Genomic DNA, 20296 nt, shown 5'->3' with positions numbered 1-20296 from the left:
ACATCATCGCTGGCGGTGTGAACGGGGCTTAACTCTCCTTAAAGTGTTACCAAAATATGTGTGTGTGTGTGTGTGTGTGTGTGTGTGTGTGTGTGTGTGTGTGTGTGTGTGTGTGTGTGTGTGTGTGTGTGTGTGTGTGTATATAAAATAAAGACCAAGTTTCACATTATATGCGTTTTATTTTGATTTATTAAATACAGGTCACCGATTCCCTTATTCTTTTGACATATAAAATATAAAAAAGAACAAATGTCAACAAATAAGTAATATTTTCTAGAGCATATTTTTTACACACGCACGTATATGCACATATATATTTACTTAATATGTAAGCTATATAAAATATTTAAATGTACTTTGTTTTTTAATATTTAGTAAATGTTTTTAAATACTTTATATTTGTTAATAATTTAATACTTTTGTTTTATATTATTATATACACTACCGTTCAAAAGTTTGTACGATTTATTTTGTAAAGAAATTAATATTTTAATTCAGCAAGGGGCTCATTAAATTGATCAATTGTGACAGTAAAGACTATGATAATGTTACAAAAAAAAAATATTTTAAATAAATGCTGTTAATTCGAACGTTCTATTCATCAAAGAATTCTGTACTACGGTTTCCACGAAAATATTAAGCAGCGATGTTGTTTGCATTGATGATGAGCAATATTTTTTGAGCCTCAAATCAGCATATTGGACTGATTTCTAAAGGATCATATGACACTGAAGACTGGAGGAATGATGCTCAAAATACAACTTTGCCATCACCGGAATAAATAACTTTTTAAAATATATTCCAATAGAAAACAGTTATTTTTAGGGCTGTCAAAAGATTAATCGCGATTAATCCAAAATAAAAGTTTGTGTTTACATAATATGTGTGTGTGTACTCTGTTAATTATTATTTATATATAAATACACACACATTCATGTATATATTTAAGAAATATTTGCCTGTATATACATTTATATAATCTATAATATATTTAAATATAAATGTTTTATATATAAAAATAAAAGTAAATTCTTAAGTATATACATGAATGTGTGTGTATTTATATATAAATAATAATTAACAGAGTACACACACATATATTATGTAAACACAAACTTTTATTTTGGATGCGATTAATCGTGATTAATCTTTTGACAGCCCTAGTTATTTTAAATTGTTATAATATTTCACAATATTACTGTATTTTGGATCAAATAAATGCAGGCTTGATGAGCATAAGAGACTTCTTACAAAAACTTGCCAACCCTAAACTTGTGATATACTTATTTTAATAATTTAGTGAATGTAATAATAGTAGTCCATATCACAGAAGCTGGATCCTTTTAACAGAAAATCGTTTCAATCCTAAATCGAACTAATTCATATCATTCACATCATTAAAGCTCAGTCAGGGTACTAATCATCAATTCGTCATATTTGTGTTCTCTTTGCAGTTCAAGGCCCACGTGTCCCGATACTACCCTCTGCTTTGTGAGATCATGCAGTTTGACCTGATCCCGGAGCTGAGGGCCGTCCTGCGCAAGTTCTTCCTGCGCATCGGATTGGTGTTCCAGATCACCCAGAGCTTTGAACCAGATCAGCCTCCGGGTGTCCAAACTCCCATCAACGCCTAGAAGCAGCAGCAGTGCCTGTCCCTGAACGCTACAGACGAGAGTCTCCTCTTTTCACCTGCTGTCTGAAACACTGCAGGACACGATCATCCGATCTCCTCTAACTGACGAGGAACGAGGAGATCTAGAAAACGTCCGATTCTACGGTACTGAAATCAACCCCCCGCCTGCCCTTTCAGGATCTGCTCTGGACAAGCAGCCAATAGCAGAACAGGAACCGTCTCCCACCCACCGGACAAATGACCAGGCCTTGTACAATAGGATCCAATTATCTAGAAGATCGTGAAGATGCTGAATATCGCTACTACTATACGAATCGCTTGACCTTTGAGATCTTCAAAAGGTCCAGATATATTTCAAAACAGTGTCTTGGCATTATATTAAAAGCTGTTTGAAGAATGACAGAGGGGTTGCATATCAAGCAATGTGATGTGATGTTTCTCAAGTGAATCAGATTGTTTTGGGTTTTTTTGTCTTTTTTTGTTGCATTTGCACCGCTAATGGCTAACATTAGCATAAATAACTCCGAAGAAACTAGTTGTACAGAATTCCAGCTTTGTAATATAATCTCACAACACTAGATTTTGTTTTTCTGTACCCTTGTTTGTTTGTTTGTTTGTTTGTTTGTTTCTCGGAAATTTGCTGCACTTGTTTTCTTGATCAAAATGCACTGGAGATTTTTACTTTTGTGATAAATTATTGAACTATGCCATCTTTCCCTCCATAACTGTCCAGCTAGAGATTTCTAATACGATATAAAATGATTAGTTCGATTTACTCCATTTTATATATGCTGACACTTTTTTAATTAAACACAGAGGGCAACGGAGATCCTTCGAAAAGGAAAAATACTGGAACTTGAAAATTGTGGGTGACTTACATGTGAGCTGCATCTGAATCACTGGTTTGTATCCCTATTTGAAGTTTGGCTTCACTCTACGTGTACAAATTTTTAAAAAAAAGTTAATATATTTAAAATCTTCTCTTCGGTTTTGGGGGTGGGATGTATTGTATAGAAATTAATGATAGCTGCGCTTTAAAACTGTTGATGGAATAAGGATCTGAAGCATTCCTGACTAGTGAGGGTAAACTGTAATGGTACAGCCCTGTAAAGTTTTCTATATGGAATAAAATGATCTGTACAACTCTATACGACACTGGTCATCATCGCCGCACACATTCTAATCAGGTCAGAGGTCAATAAAGATTTGGAACTTGGTGCATTTGCCCTGATGAATTTTGAATCCTTTTAGGGCAGGGGTTTTTACTAAGTGACTACCAATATAAAAAGCCTGAGCTTCTGGATCTTCAGAAGAGTGAAAAATGTTGATGAAAATGAAATGTTTCTTGAGCATCAAACCAGCATAGAATGATTTCTGAAGGATCGTGTGACACTGAAGCTGAAAACTCAGCTTTGTCATCACAGGAATAAATTACATTTTAAAATATATCAAAATAGAAAATAGTAATTTTTTCGTAATTTTTATTTCTCCACAACAAACGTCACATTGTGAGCCGTTTGAAAATGACGGAATGAGTCCAGCGTGTGTATGTCAAGAAATACACTACACTATTTTTGAAATCAAAATGGACAGTTCTTATTTTTTATGGAAAATTCCAGTATTTGCAATTTTGTAATTAATTGTGCCGATCTTTAATCAAAATAACTTCTAATCGGAATAACTAATCTCTTCTCTGATTATGACGTGTTTACTGGCGCGAGTAGGGATGCTCTTTTTAAAACTCTATTTGGTGCACTTTAAAGGGATAGTTCACCCAAAATGAAAATTCTGTCGTCATTTACTCTTCCTCGTGATGTTCCAAACCTGTATGGGTTTCTTTCTTCTGCTGAACACAAAAGAAGATATTTTGAAGAAAGTTTGTACCCAGGCTGCTTTGAGGGCACCATTGACTTCCATAGTAGGAATGAATCTTCCAACATAAAGAAATGTACATGTTTGGAACAACTTGAGGGTGAGTAAATGACAGAATTTTCATTTTTGGGTCAACTGTCCCTTTAAGCAGTCAGAACCTGTAATCACTTTTTTGAATTTTAATTTTTTTATTAATGTACTTAAATTATCATGTCATTATTTGTCCCATTTTTATCAAAATATTTTTTATAAATATTATAAATTAATAATACAATTTATTAGGCTATAATCTATTAATTAACCTGTCTAAAAAAAATATCATTCTGCCGAGCTCTGATAATGTATGGAATATAATATTAATATATTATCCATAAAAAAAAAATATATATATATATATAGGCCTATAGAAGCACTGTTGTGTCTTGTCACATAGACCGGTCTGTCAGCGCTGCTTCAAGTCAGACAGTCTGAGCAACTGAAATGCTTCTCATAAAGTGTGCAGTTGGCCTGGGGTTCATCATGAGTTACTGGACAGACCCATTGATACCTTTTTGATATTCAGCTCTATATCTGGAGATCCTCTTGCGTTCAAACAGTGAACGCGACGCGAGCTCATGTTTTAAAAAAAACCGCGCAAGTTTACAGGCACAGCCCATGTTCTCCAGACTCCGCCGCTATGGCAACAAGCCGCTAAAACGCAATAACGCACAAATGAGCTTCTCTACGACTTGTTGTGAAATAGATTTCTTTATATTTGCTATCCGTATTCTCCACACTGCACTCTCCTTGTGTTTATTGAACTATGTGTTGAACTACAAATCGCGTCCCGTATTGGTTTGATACAGGACGTCATTTTGCTTGTAAATACGGGACGATTCCGTATTTTAACGGGACGGGTGGCAACCCTAGAAGGTTACAGTAATCATTAACTGACAGTTTTGGGAGACGCGATTTCGATGGAGGTCCTGCTTTGTCATAACACTGTACATCACGAGAGAAATAAAGACAATCCCTACTTCCGTTTCATGACGACTTTAAGACAGTTTTATGTTCGCAGACATCATGTGCATTACAGGGAAAAAAATACAGCGTTTAAAAATTCTTCAAATATTTTATTAAGAGTCAATAGACTCAATTACATTACCTTCATTTTTATACAAGTTTGCTTATGCTTGCATAAGCTCATATTTCCTACTTACAATTCATCTGTAAATAATCATTAAAAACATCACAAATTGCTTGCAGCATTGGAAGTACAGATCTCTCACCTGACAAACAAACAGAATTCATGCAGTTTACACATTCATACACTGAAGCATTAAAGTTCATTTCTCTCTGACTGGAGGGAACAGACTTGACTAATGCTCCAAAAACAGACTCTTAATACTACAGGAAGTGTTCCGGAACTTCCTAAATGTAATATTTCATTTCACGACAATTTACAGTCTTAAAGAAACTTGACTGATAAATTGTTAACGTTCATCTTTGGCCTCATGTATACGAGTTTGTTTAAACTTGTTCTCTATAAAATAGCTGTACAAAGAGATTTAACCATGGTAAGTGGATGGCCCTTCCCAATCCTGGCCTGCATAGTTTCGGCTGGATGGCCTGCGACCGCCCATGAATCTCTTCAGCGTATCTGAGGAACTCGGACGCAACCAGGGCTCTGTGGCAATGGTGTCAATGGAAACGCGTCGGTTGGTTGCAGGAGTCTGTGGCCATAGCTCCTCCCCTTCCTCAGCTGACATGTCCCCTAGACAGCAAAAAAAGATACACATCTCAATGCTTCTGATTAACTAGTTTGTGTTCAGCAAGCTAATGATTTAGCATAGCACTAACTGTTTAAGAGAAGCTAGAACATCGTTGTTCAGTTAGGATTCTAGATTACCCACCCTTAAATGTCAGATAAAAGTTAAACCGCTGTGGTTGGTCGCATTAACCCAATCAAAGAATGGAAAAGAACCTACTTATACTACACCCTAAAAGTATGTACTGTTTTTGTGAAGAAAAAGTACATACTTTTGAGTGTGTGGCAGAAGAGTAGGCAAGCTTTGGGACATACTACTGCATCTTTAAAGGAACACGCCGAAGTTTTGGGACTTTAGCTTATTCACCGTATCCCCCAGAGTTAAATAAGTCCATACATACCATTCTCATCGCCGTGAATGCTATAACTCTGTCTGACGCACCCACCGCTAGCCTAGCTTAGCACAAAGACTGGAGGTAAACGGCTCCAGCTAGCCTACTGCTCAATAAGTGACCAAATAACGCCAACATTTTCCTATTTACATGTTGTGATGTGTAGTTACGTTGTGTACTTAGACCGACGGTAAATTAAAAGTTGCGATTTTCTAGACCGATATGGCTACGAACTATTCTCTCATTCCTGCGTAATAATCAAGGAACTTTGCTGCTGTGCCATGGGTGCAGTGGCGCAATGATATTACGCAGCGCCTGAAAATAGTCCCCAGCACGCTCTCTGTGCAAGCAGGTTGTCACATTGGTTGTGTTGAGGGAAGTTAGCCTATTTTGCGCTGTGTAATATCATTGCGCCGCTGCACCCATCGGACGGCAGCAAAGTTCCTTGATCATTACGCAGGAATGAGAGTATAGTTCCCAGCTAGCCTTGATGCCAGCCGAACTTAGCCACGCCCACAACATTTGAGCTCGGGCAGTTTGGTCTGGACTTGATCCGTAGAGGAGTAATTATGCCCAACCAGAAACAGTTCGGACCAATGAAATTGTCAGGGCGGGCTTTAGACGATGATGGACAGATGATCAACAGTAACGTAATCATCCACGTCACCAAAGAGTGCTTGGGTTGAATTTGTTCTAATCCTAAACGGAGAACTTGTTCGTATATATGCATTCACCTTTACTATTTCTCTCAGAAATGATGATCGTGTTGGTCAGGGTTCCCACTCTTTTTCAGCGATCATTTTCCAGGACTTTCCAGGATATTTTAAATTTTACTACAGTGAGAATAAAAGACAAGGATCATTCCTAAAGTAATATATTGCTCTCTAAGTCTTTAAAAGGCGCACAGTTTATTGCCATGACTTAACTATAAAATCAGTTTTTAATATGAGCTCTTAATCATACATTATGACTAAGGAAGCTTGTTTCCGCCACAGAATTAAAAAAAGGGTAATTGTGACTTATCTTGCTATTCTGAATTTTTTATTTTTTTTTTTTTGCAATTGTGATTTTCTCGCAAAAAAAATATTTTTTCCCTCAAACTTTTTGACTTTATGTCAATTCTGAGAAAAGTAATAATTGCAAGATATAAACTCGATATTGCAAGAAAAAAAGTCAGAATTTCGCAATTCTGACTATATCTCAAAATAATTCTGAGTGAGATCCCACCCCTATGGGCGTTGGTTATGGGGTTGAAAACATGCAGAACTGGCTCCTTTAGTCTATAGCCTCTGGCCAAAAATCCTCCAATGACACAAAATGACGATATTTGCGTCATCGTAGGATTTTTTCCAGAAATAAAATGCATAATTCTCTCGTCTCAGGGGGATATGAGGGTGGAAAGTACCATAATTCCAATATACTACCGGGTTTCTACTGATACAAAGCTTAATGCTAAATCACTGAAGTTACCCTTTAACTTTTTTTAAAATAATTTTCCAGGACAACAACAAGTTTTTCCAGGACATTTTACATTTTCTCTAACTTTCCATGTGTTTTCCAGGACTGGAAAATGTATCATACATTTTCCAGGTTTTCAAGGTTTTCCAGGACAAGTGGGAACCCTGGTTGGTAAGTACTCTGTGTATCCTTAAAATCTTTTTTTACAACAACGGCAAAGATCGTTTACACTCATCTTTTTCTTCTAACGTTACTTATTCCAGTGTGCGCGCAGACAGGGTTGCCAAGTTTTTATAACAAAACCCGCCCAATTGCTACTCAAAACTAGCCAAAAACAAGCCCAATAGCTTTACAGGGGGGGGGGGGGGGGGGGGGGCTGCCTGCTAAAATTTGCATTCCTGGGTCTGTATATCACATAATTGGGGTCGCTTCAACCTGCGGACTTGGAAAACAACCCGCGGACTTGGCAACACAGTTGAGTTCTGTTGACATTTGACAACTAATGTAATGCGTCGGTCGATCCGTTGCTCTGATTGGTTGTAGGTCTATCCAATTGAGGTCTTTCCTGATTCGGTTGAAACACGCCCCATTATCACAGCCCAACGGAGCAGTATCAGACTCATATTCTGACTAGAATTGAAGCTAGTTCCTAGCCATATCGGTCTAGAAAAACGCAACTTTTCATTTTCCGTCGGTCTTAGTACACGATGTAACTATACACATCACGACATGTAAATAGGAAAATGTTGGCGTTATTTTGTCACTTATTGAGCAGTAGGCTAGCTGGAGCCGTTTACCTCCAGTCTTTGTGCTAAGCTAGGCTAGCGGTGGATGCGTCAGACAGAGTTATGGCACGCACGGAGATGAGAATGGTATGTGTGGACTTATCTAATTCTGGGGGATACGGTGAATAAGCAAAAGTCCCAAAAAGTCGGCGTGTTCCTTTAATGAATGGACAGCTCTGTCGTTTAGTTACGTGCATCCTGTCACCGTTTATACTGCCCTGTCAATCATCTTATCACAGTTAAAATCCTCCAAATTCAATGTAATTTAATTTCCTACCGTATCGGAGAGAAATGTAGTAGCACGCTGACCTGCCATTCGAGGGTCTTTCATGCGGAGAACTCTCCTCGTGTGTTTGCAATTTGCATAATGATGCATTTAAAAGTTAAAGCTACACCGTGTAACTTTTTTAGTTTATTCTTAGCTAAAAATACTTAGTTCTCTTTCAGAAATATATGTGCTCATTAATGTATATTTACTTCTTTCAAGTAATATAGTATTCTCGTAAGTTTATAATATGCCATTGAAAATACATACGGGTGAGGGGTTCGAATACCGGTCGCCATGTTGCCCCTCCATTTTGAAAGTACATTAGCCAAAGAGGGACATACCCTTAAATTCAAGCTTCGCCTTTCGCGTTTTAACACTCGATGGCACCGTGTCGAATGTGGACGAACTGGAAGCCATGTTAATCTAAATCGGCCACCGTAGGAGTTAAAACGAAATCGGAATTGAGAGGAACAGAAACAAAAAAATTCTCTGGATGGTCATATACCTTTTCACCACTAGATGGGGGAAAATATCACAGTGTAGCTTTATTGACCAAATGTATCATTACAAAAGTTCACAATGCTGTTGCAAATGAAATAAAATGAGAATAACATTGAATAAAGAATTTTTCGTCAGGTTAGATACTGAAAATGAATCACTCAAACCCCTTTATCTAAACCTTTCCTACTTAACTGTCGGACCCGAACATCTGCCATGTTTGTAGTTTTTTTTAACACTTTTTATCCATGTTTGTAGTTTTAGAGTGTGCACAGATCTGCACTTCGGATTTACAGCGGAGACAATCCGGGTATCTTTGTAATACTCATTTCAACATACTATGATTTGTGACACTAATTTTAAATTTCGAATACTATTTAGGACAGATAGCATGCAAATTTGGATGCAGCATTTGTCTAGAGCTCCATATTAAGCTGCAATATTGACCAGACCATTGTAGTCTGGCCGGGCGAGAGTAACCAACCATAAGCGATTATCCTTCCGGATTCAGAGTTCCTGACCTGATCTCCAGTCATGTTCTCTCATGTTGTTCAGCGTTGTCATCTTGTTCTTTGTGCGCTCCCTCAGCCGCTCTATTTCTGTGCTGGTTAGCGAGTGCAGTGACTGGTTGTCAGGACCACTGTCAGGTCGAGTGTACCGGTTTACCACATCCTATCAACAACAAAATAAAGTACAGCCATTCAGCGCTTTATGGATGCATTCAATAAAACAAAACAAAAAGTCTAGCTCTGTTCCAAAACCTGACTGAAGGCTTCTAAAGAGTAGGTAGGCTTCAAAGATACCTTGTTTTGACCAAATTCTAAGGCAGAGAAGACAATTGCTAGTAGTAGACATTAACAAAAAAACCAGCTTGTGTAAACCGTATTAAAACAAATTGATATTAAATTAAATAGGACCTGCGTAATTCTGCTGTGGACAGCATCTTCCTTTGGCAAGGCCCCTTAGAGTGCATTAAATGCATGCGTAACAGACATAAATGGCCAGTAAGAGCTGTGCGTGTAAGCCTCACACCCCTGGCCTCAAGAGGCACACTAGAGACTGTGGTCTTTAGCCTCCTTGTTACCACGCCTGCATCCTACGCCGGAGACCCCGGTTAAAATCCTGCTCTAAGTGGGTCGAGCAGGACCGGTTACACATGCCCAGAGAAAAAAAGCATGATACTGATCAGTTGAACACTCATTGTTGTGCATTATGCGATAGAATGAGTGCACTGGATAATGTCCACTATGGTTTGGTACACCACTGCAAAAGGCACTTCCCTCAAATAATGCACTATATAAGGGTCTAAGGGTCAAATATGCATATCTACCTTTTCTATATAGGGGGAAAGGGTTGTATGTCTGAATTCACAGCATTCACAGCAGTAGGCATAAAGACCTACTACTTCTAAAGTGTGCATCTAGTGTAGGCCTGTCACGATAACAAATTTTGCTGGACGATAAATTGGCCAAGAAATGATTGCGATAAACGATAATATTGTCGTTCTGAGACCATTTTCATTTAAAATAATGGTAATGGCATAATAATGCAGGTACACCTTTTCAAAGATCAATAAACTTTTATTTCTAAAGACTATTTAACACTGAAAACAGAAAGCTTTTTAAAATATCCAAAATAAATGAACAAAACAACCAAAACAAAAATCAATGGACTCTCAGTCTGTTAACAAAAAATGCACTTGAATAAACAGCTGGGAAAACTGCAATGGATGATTGTGTTTTAGGTAGTGCTGGGAATCGATGATAAAAAAAAAATAAATAAAAAAAAAATAAAAAAAAAAACGCATTGTTTTCTGTAATTAATCACGATTAATACGTTTTTAAATGTTTTGATATTGTAATAATTTAAGTTACTCTTCAAATTAATGTAGAAACAATTTATTGACAGCATATTTTAAATATGTGTTGTATTGTCATGCATGTTTTTATGAATGAAGGCCAGTATCACTGATGTCTCTATGCTGTTAGACATATACAGAAATGTAACAGTTATCAAAACACCTTCCTTAACTGCATAATTAATAAGTGAAATATAGATTAATCATCATTAAAGCTACAATTTTCTCTGTTCTCGTTGTTCTTTGATGAACATTAATGACAGGCATCATCAGTGCTCCTGTCACTTTAAGAATGGCGCAGATCTCATGCGCTGTGACTATCCTGCGCATCTCATTCCTCACAACTCTTGAAATTCATTTAAGACGTTATTTAACTAATTTAAGACTCCTAATATGAGAATACTCAAAATTCTATGTGGTGTTGTTATTATTGTTTGTTCGTGAGCTAAAGAGAACTCGATGGGAGCAGGAGACTGGCGCGAGTCTGTCTGTGCGTCGAGTGTGTGTGTCAGGACATTGACATATAGCACATTCTCTTGTGTCTTGACTCTTGTCGTGCTTAAGCATTTACATGTATAAGAACGTGATCATATAATGTAACGCTCGGCAAAAATGGATATAAAAACGGACGCTGGCAATTACAGCGGCCGGAAAAATTATCAAGTAATTATTCAAAGTACCTACTGAGAGAGTATGTAATTTCGGTCATAGCCAAAGACAACGTCGATTATACTTTGTCCGACATCTAAGTATCAATAAACTATTTTACACAATATTTGTGTGCCACGTTTTTCATCATGCCAACATGAAACTCCAATGGAATCAACCGTGAGTCGAGATGAGCACTATTTTTGCCTATGTAGAGTGTTCCAAATCAGTTAGTTACAAGATTCCACTGCAGTTAAGATGCAGGCTTACAAACATATTTTTGCATTGCACAGTCTAGCATAGAAAAACTATGGAAAAGCAGCGCAGACGTGTTTGACCATTGTGATATCGTCTCTTTTTCAGCGTCTCGCACATGACATGCTTTTCTAAAAACATAACTATGCCTGCATCCAAAATCACAATCAATGCGTGTAGTAGACATACTACTCTACATTTTCCACCTACTATATAGTAAGGAAGTGTGCAATTTCAGATGCAGCCAATACTTTCCATTTTCCCCCCACATATTCTAAAGCACCACGTTCTGTTGAATGACAGTTTGGAAAGTAGCTGCCCATGTACGATATGATTAGCAAGGCAGCTAAGTTTTGGAACAGAGCTAATGACTTTGCCTTGGTCAAGTGAGGTTGTAGTTGTGTACAACTAGGGTCTCTTACATCAGACATGTCTCCCTTCCTAACTGCCGGTCTCGCTCTCTGGTCACGCCGAGATTGCAGACGGAATGAATCGCCACTAGGGTCTGTGAAGAAACAACTGATTGGTTATTTACAGCCGACAAATGTTCAGCAACAGCCGGCTCTGCAGTCATTCCTCTCTCGAGGTTCTCTCTAGCTCAAAACATGCACGATTCAAGCAATCAAAGCTTGGTAATTGAAACTGAGCAAATGAAATGGCATTTAATGAATGAGACTGAGACTGGTGACTGCTGATCTCTCGGTGCCGCTGAGGACAGGCGTTATCCTCATCCCAGAGTCAATCTCTCTTCTGTCTTGTATTCATAGCTGTCATCCGTCCCTGGTGGCAGTGACAGCAGCTGTCTGACGGTGGTGTCACGCATTGTCTGCTGTTCATACTGACACACGCTCACCCATACTTCCCACAGACGTCTATTGTTTCTAAATGATGTTAACTGATGTGACCCAACTCTAATGCTACCCATAAAGTGTCTTTTAAATTACAGATCACATTATATTACTATAGCTAAATGGTTAAATTAAAAATGACCTAAAAATCATAATAACATGATTTAGAGGTAGGATGCAGGGGAATAGGATCTTGCATGTCATTGAGACTGTGTTGCACAAGCACTGTAACTCAACTTACGTGTATGTGTTTAGTTTTTTTGAAGTATGGCCTTTAAACTATATATCAAAATACTTCATGGCCGAATATGTTCTGTGTACACTCTTAATGGGATAGTTCACCCAAAAATGAAAATTCTGTCATCATTTACTCACCCTCAAACCTGTATTACTTCAAAATATCTTTTGTGTTAAACAGAAGAAAAGAAGAATATTGGTAACCATTTGACTTCCATTGTGAGGACATAGACACTGATACATCTCTCAAAACTATTTATTTTATATTCAAAAAAGAAAAAGTCATACAGGTTTGGAACCACACGAGGGTGAGTAAAAGATGAACGGTTTTTTATTTTTGGGCGCACTGTCCCTTTATGTATTATGTATACAGGTGGATGTAGTTTAAATGTAATCTAAAAGTCTAAACTTTTCAGGTGAAAAAGCATTTGTGACATGTTGGTGAGTAAAACGCTTCCCTCCGTTTTTCATTTTAGGGGAACTTACCAATAAAGGCACTCTCTGAGTCTAACAGCAAGCGTCTGCCCGGATCCTCTGCAGAATTCAGCCTCTGGGGGGATAAACACATCAATAAAGACGTCAAGTCAATAGCCAGAACCGTCAGACAGTGCTAACGGAGTGCAGATACCCTTTAAGGGCTCAGAAAAATGGGTCAGGAAAAAACATAGTCGATTTATTTGTGGCGCACAAGTCAAGGTAGACCCACCTGCTTATGATGCTGCTGTCCTGAAGACACCACATCAAAGTAATCTGCCCAGGGAAAACAGTTTTGAGTTTATATTTTATATTCATATATTCAGTAAATATTAAAAACTTACATGCGGGGCCGGTTCTAGGCATGGGCAAGGGTGGGCTGAGCCCACCCAAACGTCTGCCTTGCCCACCCAATCAGAATCTAGGAACTGATAGTGTTCATTTGTTTTTTACGATCTGAGATGGGCTCTGTGTTGAACGTTTAGATGAAGGGCTGTAGAATGCCCCAAACAATCATAAAAATAACACCAGAAATGTGCAGTATTTTTTCGTTTATTAAAGGAACACGCCAACTTTTTGGGACTTTGGCTTATTAACTGTATTCCACAGAGTTAGATAAGTCCATACATACCATTCTCATCTCTGTGCGTGCCATAACTCTGTCTGATACACCCCCCTGCTAGCCTAGCTTAGCACAAAGACTGGAAGTATATGGCTCCAGCTAGCCTACTGCTCAATAAGTGACAAAATAACGCCAACATTTTCCTATTTACATGTTGTGATGTGTATAGTCACAGCGTGTACAAATAACAAGGTTGCATGAGACAGCCATCTTATAAACGTATACATACTGGGGACTATATTATCACTTATCTAACTCTGGGGAATACAGTTAATAAGCCAAAGTCCCAAAAAGTGAAACTGAAAATAACGGCGCAGCGTCTTATAGGCTGCGCGCGCTTCCGTCTGTAGCAGAAAAGCAGAGGCTGCAGTCACGAACAAAAATGTGTAAAAATATTTGTGTGCTATTAAGGTAATTACGAGTTGTAGTATTTGTGAATATGTATCTTGCGGTGTGGTCATGAATATGCCGCTCTGATTTGATTTTTTATTCATGCCAAGTTGAAATTAGCTTAAAAAACTTGCTCATTTAAGAACGTACATGTATTGCATGGACAGAGCTAGAACATAATGTAGCTAAGTGTTTAAAATGCATAAGTGTTTAAAATGCAAATGCATAGTTCAGTTGAAACCTTGCCCTCTTTGGCTTGCTGTTGATGCTGTAAACTGAATGTACTGTTTAAATAACAGCACTGAAATAAAAATGCACTGTTTATCTTTTAATCAGTTTAGGGCCATTCACACAGGATGCGTTTTAGCGGTTAAAAACGCAATATGCAGGTCTAGAGAGACGGGGGTTTTTTTATGTTAAATGAGAAGATGCGAGCGCTACAGTCTAAGGTGATGTTTACATTAAAAACGATAGAAAAGTAGTGCAATAAAATAAAAAAAACATCCTGTGTGGCATTTAATTGCCCCTTTCCACGGAATTAAAGTTGCATTCATTTCTATATTAACATGTAGGCTTCCATTCTGTTTTATTTCCAAATAATTGCCAATAATTCTGACATCAAAAAAGCCCATCCCTCACAAACAGACTGACCAGCAGCTCTGCCCCTCCTCAGGCTGTTGATGGTTCGTTGCTGTTGTCGTAACAGAGCCTGTTGCTGGATATCTAGACTGTGATCATCACTGGGGGGGTCAGGATATGTCTGCCGCACCTCCTCACGAGATGCACCATCTGATAACACAACAAACACACACAGATAAGAGTCATCCTCTCCTCCAGGAATACAGCATCACTGACAGATAATGAAGGGATGTTGAATAGAGATATGGACAAATATAATCACGGAAAACACAGACTCATATTGTAAAACACTGTTGTCCATCACACATTACAGGAGAACTGCAGCTCTGCCATGGCCAAACCAGCTGACACAGAGATGTAGAGAGAGAATCAGAGCTGAATAAAGAGCATGACAAAGCAAGGGCATGGAGCCATGCGCTGAGTCACGGCTCACAGAGATGCTACTTATTTCTCTCCTGCTGGGGGGTTTGATGACTGATACGACCATTCAACCCATGGGGTGAGCTGATGGAGAGGAAGAGCTGTTGAATCCATCTTCTGAGCAGATTAGGAAGTCTTTTAACCTTCTCCTCTGCTCAGAACTTGGATGCGGACATTGGATATAAAACAATGCAGCTTTCACTGACTCCAGGTTTTTGCTCTTGGGAATTGGGATGCAAGTGTAATTGATTTTAAGCCTCAAATTTAAATTCCAACGATAATTCATAGTAGCTAAAATAGTATTCTCCTGTTGAATCCTTCTCGATTCGCATCTGTGCTAACAACCCCAACAAAATATAGATTGCCTACTTCTAACAGTGGTATTTTATTATTATTATTTATTATTATTATTTATATAATATTATAGTATTTATTAATATTTTAAATTAACCTTTATTTTTTATTTGAAGTTTTAAAGTCATTTTGATATGTGCTTTTTTCTATTTTTTTTTTTTCATTTTCATTTTTAGTTCAGTAATTGTTGTACTTCAACTTAAAAATATTATTTCAGTTAGCTTCCAATGCAACATTTCTAATTTTCTTTTAATGTAATATTTAAACTTTATTTCAGCTTTATTTCAATTAACAAACCAAATATTAATAGTTTTAGTTAACTAACTATAACACTGATTACCAATGGATCCTTTTTTATTAACTTCATCCATCCATCCATAAAATCTATCCATCCATCAGATCCATTCATCCATCCATCCATAAGATCCATCCAACCATCATATCCATTCATCCATCCATCCATCTATCCATCCATCCATCCATAAGATCCATCCATCCATCATTCTGGATCTTTAAAGTTTAACTTAAAAGCCTGAAACCTAAAATCCATTTTACGGCCAGTCAGTCAACATGGCGGCCATCTTGGCATGTCACTAATTTAGCCAGTGTGTTAAAGTGTGACCTCAAAATGTATTTGGAGAGCAGATGGCAGTTTTTTGAGGTTACACTGAAGCTAACAAAGGATCGGAGCATCAACAACAGGAAACGAGTGCGGCTGTTGGTGGACATTTGAAGTTAATAAAGGCTGGTGAATGGGATTTCGGGAGCCATCATGGCTGTGAAGAGTCTTTTTGAGAGTGAAATTACAGGCCCATTGAAGTCATTGTTCTGCAAAGGTTTTTCAAGCAAAAGACAGGAAACTCAGTGTGACATTTACCTCTGTACTTCAGCTGGTTAAACTGTTGTAGGTTGTGCATGTTGGAAGCTGCAATGGTCTGGGAAGCCGGCCTCCTGGTGGGTACTTGTTTGCGTAGTCTTGCCACTTCAAAGACATCCTGCGGGAGGTGTTCTCTTGGCCTGTTCAATATGTAAGGCATAATGCACAGTGGGTCAGGATGACGAAACAAACCATGACGGGATGATCAGGTGCATCATTCTGAAGGGATTTATTTTGTAATATTGACCTGTTGACTGCACATTATCAACAATGTATTACATGCCTACTTACCAAATATACAAATATACCATAGAATATTGTTCACTTAGGTTGTTTGTGGAGGCACACGTGTTCTGAATGTGTCTGTGCAGGATGTTTGTTTATTACCGTACCTGCCATGAACAGGAGGGGTGTGGTCATTTCCATTGGACTGTATTAACTGTCCCTCCAGACGTCTCTGTTCACTCCGCAGCTGCCTACGCAAGGCTGATAACTCCCTGATCACTGTCTGCTTTTCTTCTAAAACACAAAGACAGTATAAAGTTCAGGGACTTTGCATGCACTCTAGCCATCGCAGCTGTAAAGGACAGTGATATAAGTTACCTGTGGCCCTGATCTCGTTCCTGCGGGCAGGCACCGGGGGAGAATGCGGTGCTGACATCGAGCGCATCTAATTCAAGACAGACAGGGAAAACTGTGATTAGTTAATTTACATGTCATTCCCTCAGACGTTCCCGTCTAAAGTGGGCAGTTCTTGGCCAGAATACGCTGCAATGTGGACCCTAATTTGGTCCTTCTTCAACAGTGGTTGATTTTTGTCATCAAAACTAACAGATTTGAACTTTTTTTGTTTTATGTCATTTCCACCACAGAAGGCAGTTAAACACAATATTCTCATTTGATTTGAGATGTGGCGGAAATGACAATGAGGTGGGAATTTTCATGACTTTTAGAGGCAATTCTCCTGTGATGGTGATGCATGTACATATACACTCACCTAAAGGATTATTAGGAACACCTGTTCAATTTCTCATTAATGCAATTATCTAATCAACCAATCACATGGCAGTTGCTTCAATGCATTTAGGGGTGTGGTCCTGGTCAAGACAATCTCCTGAACTCCAAACTGAATGTCAGAATGGGAAAGAAAGGTGATTCAAGCAATTTTTAGCGTGGCATGGTTGTTGGTGCCAGACGGGCCGGTCTGAGTATTTCACAGTCTGCTCAGTTACTGGGATTTTCATGCACAACCATTTCTAGGGCTTACAAAGAATGGTGTGAAAAGGGAAAAACATCCAGTGTGCGGCAGTCCTGTGGGCGAAAATGCCTTGTTGATGCTAGAGGTCAGAGGAGAATGGGCCGACTAATTCAAGCTGATAGAAGAGCAACTTTGACTGAAATAACCACTCGTTACAACCGAGGTATGCAGCAAAGCATTTGTGAAGCCACAACACGCACAACCTTGAGGCGGATGGGCTACAACAGCAGAAGACCCCACCGGGTACCACTCATCTCCACTACAAATAGGAAAAAGAGGCTACAATTAGCATGAGCTCACCAAAATTGGACAGTTGAAGACTGGAAAAATGTTGCCTGGTCTGATGAGTCTCGATTTCTGTTGAGACATTCAGATGGTAGAGTCAGAATTTGGCGTAAACAGAATGAGAACATGGATCCATCATGCCTTGTTACCACTGTGCAGGCTGGTGGTGGTGGTGTAATGGTGTGGGGGATGTTTTCTTGGCACACTTTAGGCCCCTTAGTGCCAATTTCTGACCATGTCCATCCCTTTATGACCACCATGTACCCATCCTCTGATGGCTACTTCCAGCAGGATAATGCACCATGTCACAAAGCTCGAATCATTTTAAATTGGTTTCTTGAACATGACAATGAGTTCACTGTACTAAAATGGCCCCCACAGTCACCAGATCTCAACACAATAGACCATCTTTGGGATGTGGTGGAACGGGTAGCCTGGATGCCAGCCGAACTTAGCCTCGCCCACAACATTTTTACACGGGCAGTTCAGTCTGGAATGATCCGTAGAGAAGGAATTATGCCCGAACAGAAACTGCTCGGACCAATGAATTTGTCAGGGCGGGCTTTAGACGATGATGGACAGATGATAAACAGTAACGTTATCATCCACGTCACCAAAGAACGCTTGGGTTGAATTTGTTCTAATCCTAAACGGAGAACTTGTTCGTATATGCTCCGGGGTATCTCCGGGGGAAAAAAAGGCATTTGGGGGGTAAAATGCCTTTTTTCTCCGGGGGAAAAAAAGGCATTTGGGGGGTAAATTATGTGTTATTTTGGCAGGGCTGCCTGCTAATATTCGCATTCCTGGGTCTGTATATCACATAATTGGGGTCGTTCAACCCGCGGACTTGGCAACACAGTGCAGTTGAGTTCTGTTGACATTTGACAACTAACGTTATGCGTCGCTCCGTTGCTCTGATTGGTTGTAGGTCTATCCAATTGAGGTCTTTCCTGGTTCGGTTGAAACACGCCCCATAATCACAGCCCAACGGAGCAGTATCAGACTCAAATTCTGACTAGAATTGAGTATGACGACGTCAGGCTATGGAACGGGAGCTTCGTGCCCTGGATGTGCATCCCACAAATCTCCATCAACTGCAAGATGCTATCCTATCAATATGGGCCAACATTTCTAAAGAATGCTTTCAGCACCTTGTTGAATCAATGCCACGTAGAATTAGGCAGTTCTGAAGGCGAAAGGGGGTCAAACACAGTATTAGTTTGGTGTTCCTAATAATCCTTTAGGTGAGTGTATGGTTGAACATTAGAGGACAAATTAAACTAGTGAGAGTGTTAAGTGTTTTAAAGCGATTCATTTCTAGTGTGCCCATAATTGAAGAAAACACCCAAGCATTGCTGTCTAAACGGCATGTGAAGCATGATTTAATTGTGTGTCACTTACAGACACAGTTGCAGAGGAGCGGTGGCTCTCCACCGATGGAGGTCTAGGCGTCTGCTGACGTAGTTGCTTCTGCAAGGCTGGTAGGGGTGGTGACGGTGCCCTGTGGACCTTTTGGTATTTGAGAATGATGTGTCAGTACAAAAAAGGATGTTTGGTTTGAGGTAAAAGCCTTATGAACAAATCTAACAGACTTAAAAATGTGCACCCTTCACCTCCAGATGTGTCTGCTGCTCTCTCTCGTGTCTCTTCCTCAGGACGTCGTTCTCCTTCTCCTCTGCTTCTTTCTTCAGTTTCTCAGCCTCTTTACGGCGCTCTTCGGCTTGCCTGCTCAACTCCTCATTTTTGGTTATTTGCTGCAAAATGTGTGACAGAAAGGAAGTGCATCCTATGACTCTGTACCTTTCTTTCAACATAAGGGTGGTCATATTTTCAGTTCCTCAGCTCCTTTTGTGCGTGAAATCCAGTCATTCCAATAGGAATCTCGCATGATTTCTCTTACTTTTCACATTGACCATCACAAAGCTGCTTGGTTTGAAAGTGACTTCTGTGTTAGCTGTGCTTTATACGTCGCTACGCTATTGACAATAGACAATGGAAGTTTTTTTTTAAGGTCAAGGGCTCAGGGTTAGCATGGTCCAGTTAGCCCCTGCTGGAAGATACTGTAACTGCTCCATTATGAAGGCAAAAAGCATATTTTTTTCATTGATGGCATCAAAAATAGCTGCTTGTTAGGAATCATAAGGGATAGTTTTTATCAATTATGCCATGTTTGGTTAGAACACTGTGTTAAAGGTCAAAGTGAATACATCGTCCTTACAGCAGGCCATTTTTGGGATTCATATGATATAACTGCAAATCAAGAACCTCTTTCTCTTTCCGACGCTTCCTCTCCTGCTCTTCTTCATACTCCCTTTCTATCCGGGCTCGCTGTTCGGCCAGCCGTCTCTCTTCTTTCTCATCCTCGAGCCTGCTCAGCTCCCTCTCTTCTGCCTCCTTTCTCCTCTTTTCCTCGATCTGTTCATCCCAAAGATGATGACAAGGTGAAATGGCAAGCCAAAAGCACAAACAACATAATAC

General features: G+C 39.2%; 2 protein-coding genes across 6 annotated transcripts in view; one reads left to right on the top strand and one right to left on the bottom strand.

The window, feature by feature from the left end:
* The window catches only part of arfgef1 (ADP-ribosylation factor guanine nucleotide-exchange factor 1 (brefeldin A-inhibited)), a 97150-nt gene extending 94067 nt beyond the window's left edge, over positions 1-3083 (top strand). For 3 of the 5 annotated variants that reach the window (XM_079806584.1, XM_079806582.1, XM_079806586.1), the window contains one exon: positions 1455-3083. In XM_079806584.1, the coding sequence (XP_079662710.1) occupies positions 1455-1634 (180 nt within the window). In that variant the 3' untranslated portion in view covers positions 1635-3083. The remainder of the gene's footprint in view (positions 1-1454) is intronic. The other 2 variants (XM_079806585.1, XM_079806583.1) reach the window with 1 other exon arrangement.
* A 1516-nt stretch (positions 3084-4599) lies between these two features.
* The window catches only part of cspp1a (centrosome and spindle pole associated protein 1a), a 28814-nt gene continuing 13117 nt past the window's right edge, over positions 4600-20296 (bottom strand). The window contains exons 17-28 of the mRNA XM_079806728.1: positions 20084-20233; positions 19432-19572; positions 19220-19327; positions 16879-16945; positions 16668-16794; positions 16276-16415; positions 14637-14774; positions 13206-13249; positions 12986-13049; positions 11837-11919; positions 9175-9325; positions 4600-5258 (exon numbers count right to left, since the gene is read on the bottom strand). Of these exons, the coding sequence (XP_079662854.1) occupies positions 5053-5258; positions 9175-9325; positions 11837-11919; positions 12986-13049; positions 13206-13249; positions 14637-14774; positions 16276-16415; positions 16668-16794; positions 16879-16945; positions 19220-19327; positions 19432-19572; positions 20084-20233 (1419 nt within the window). The 3' untranslated portion in view covers positions 4600-5052. The remainder of the gene's footprint in view (positions 5259-9174; positions 9326-11836; positions 11920-12985; positions 13050-13205; positions 13250-14636; positions 14775-16275; positions 16416-16667; positions 16795-16878; positions 16946-19219; positions 19328-19431; positions 19573-20083; positions 20234-20296) is intronic.

The sequence above is a fragment of the Gobio gobio genome (assembly GCF_949357685.1).
Source record: "Gobio gobio genome assembly, chromosome: 23".
Taxonomy (NCBI): domain Eukaryota; kingdom Metazoa; phylum Chordata; class Actinopteri; order Cypriniformes; family Gobionidae; genus Gobio; species Gobio gobio.
This window is presented reverse-complemented; position numbering and strand designations above follow the sequence as displayed.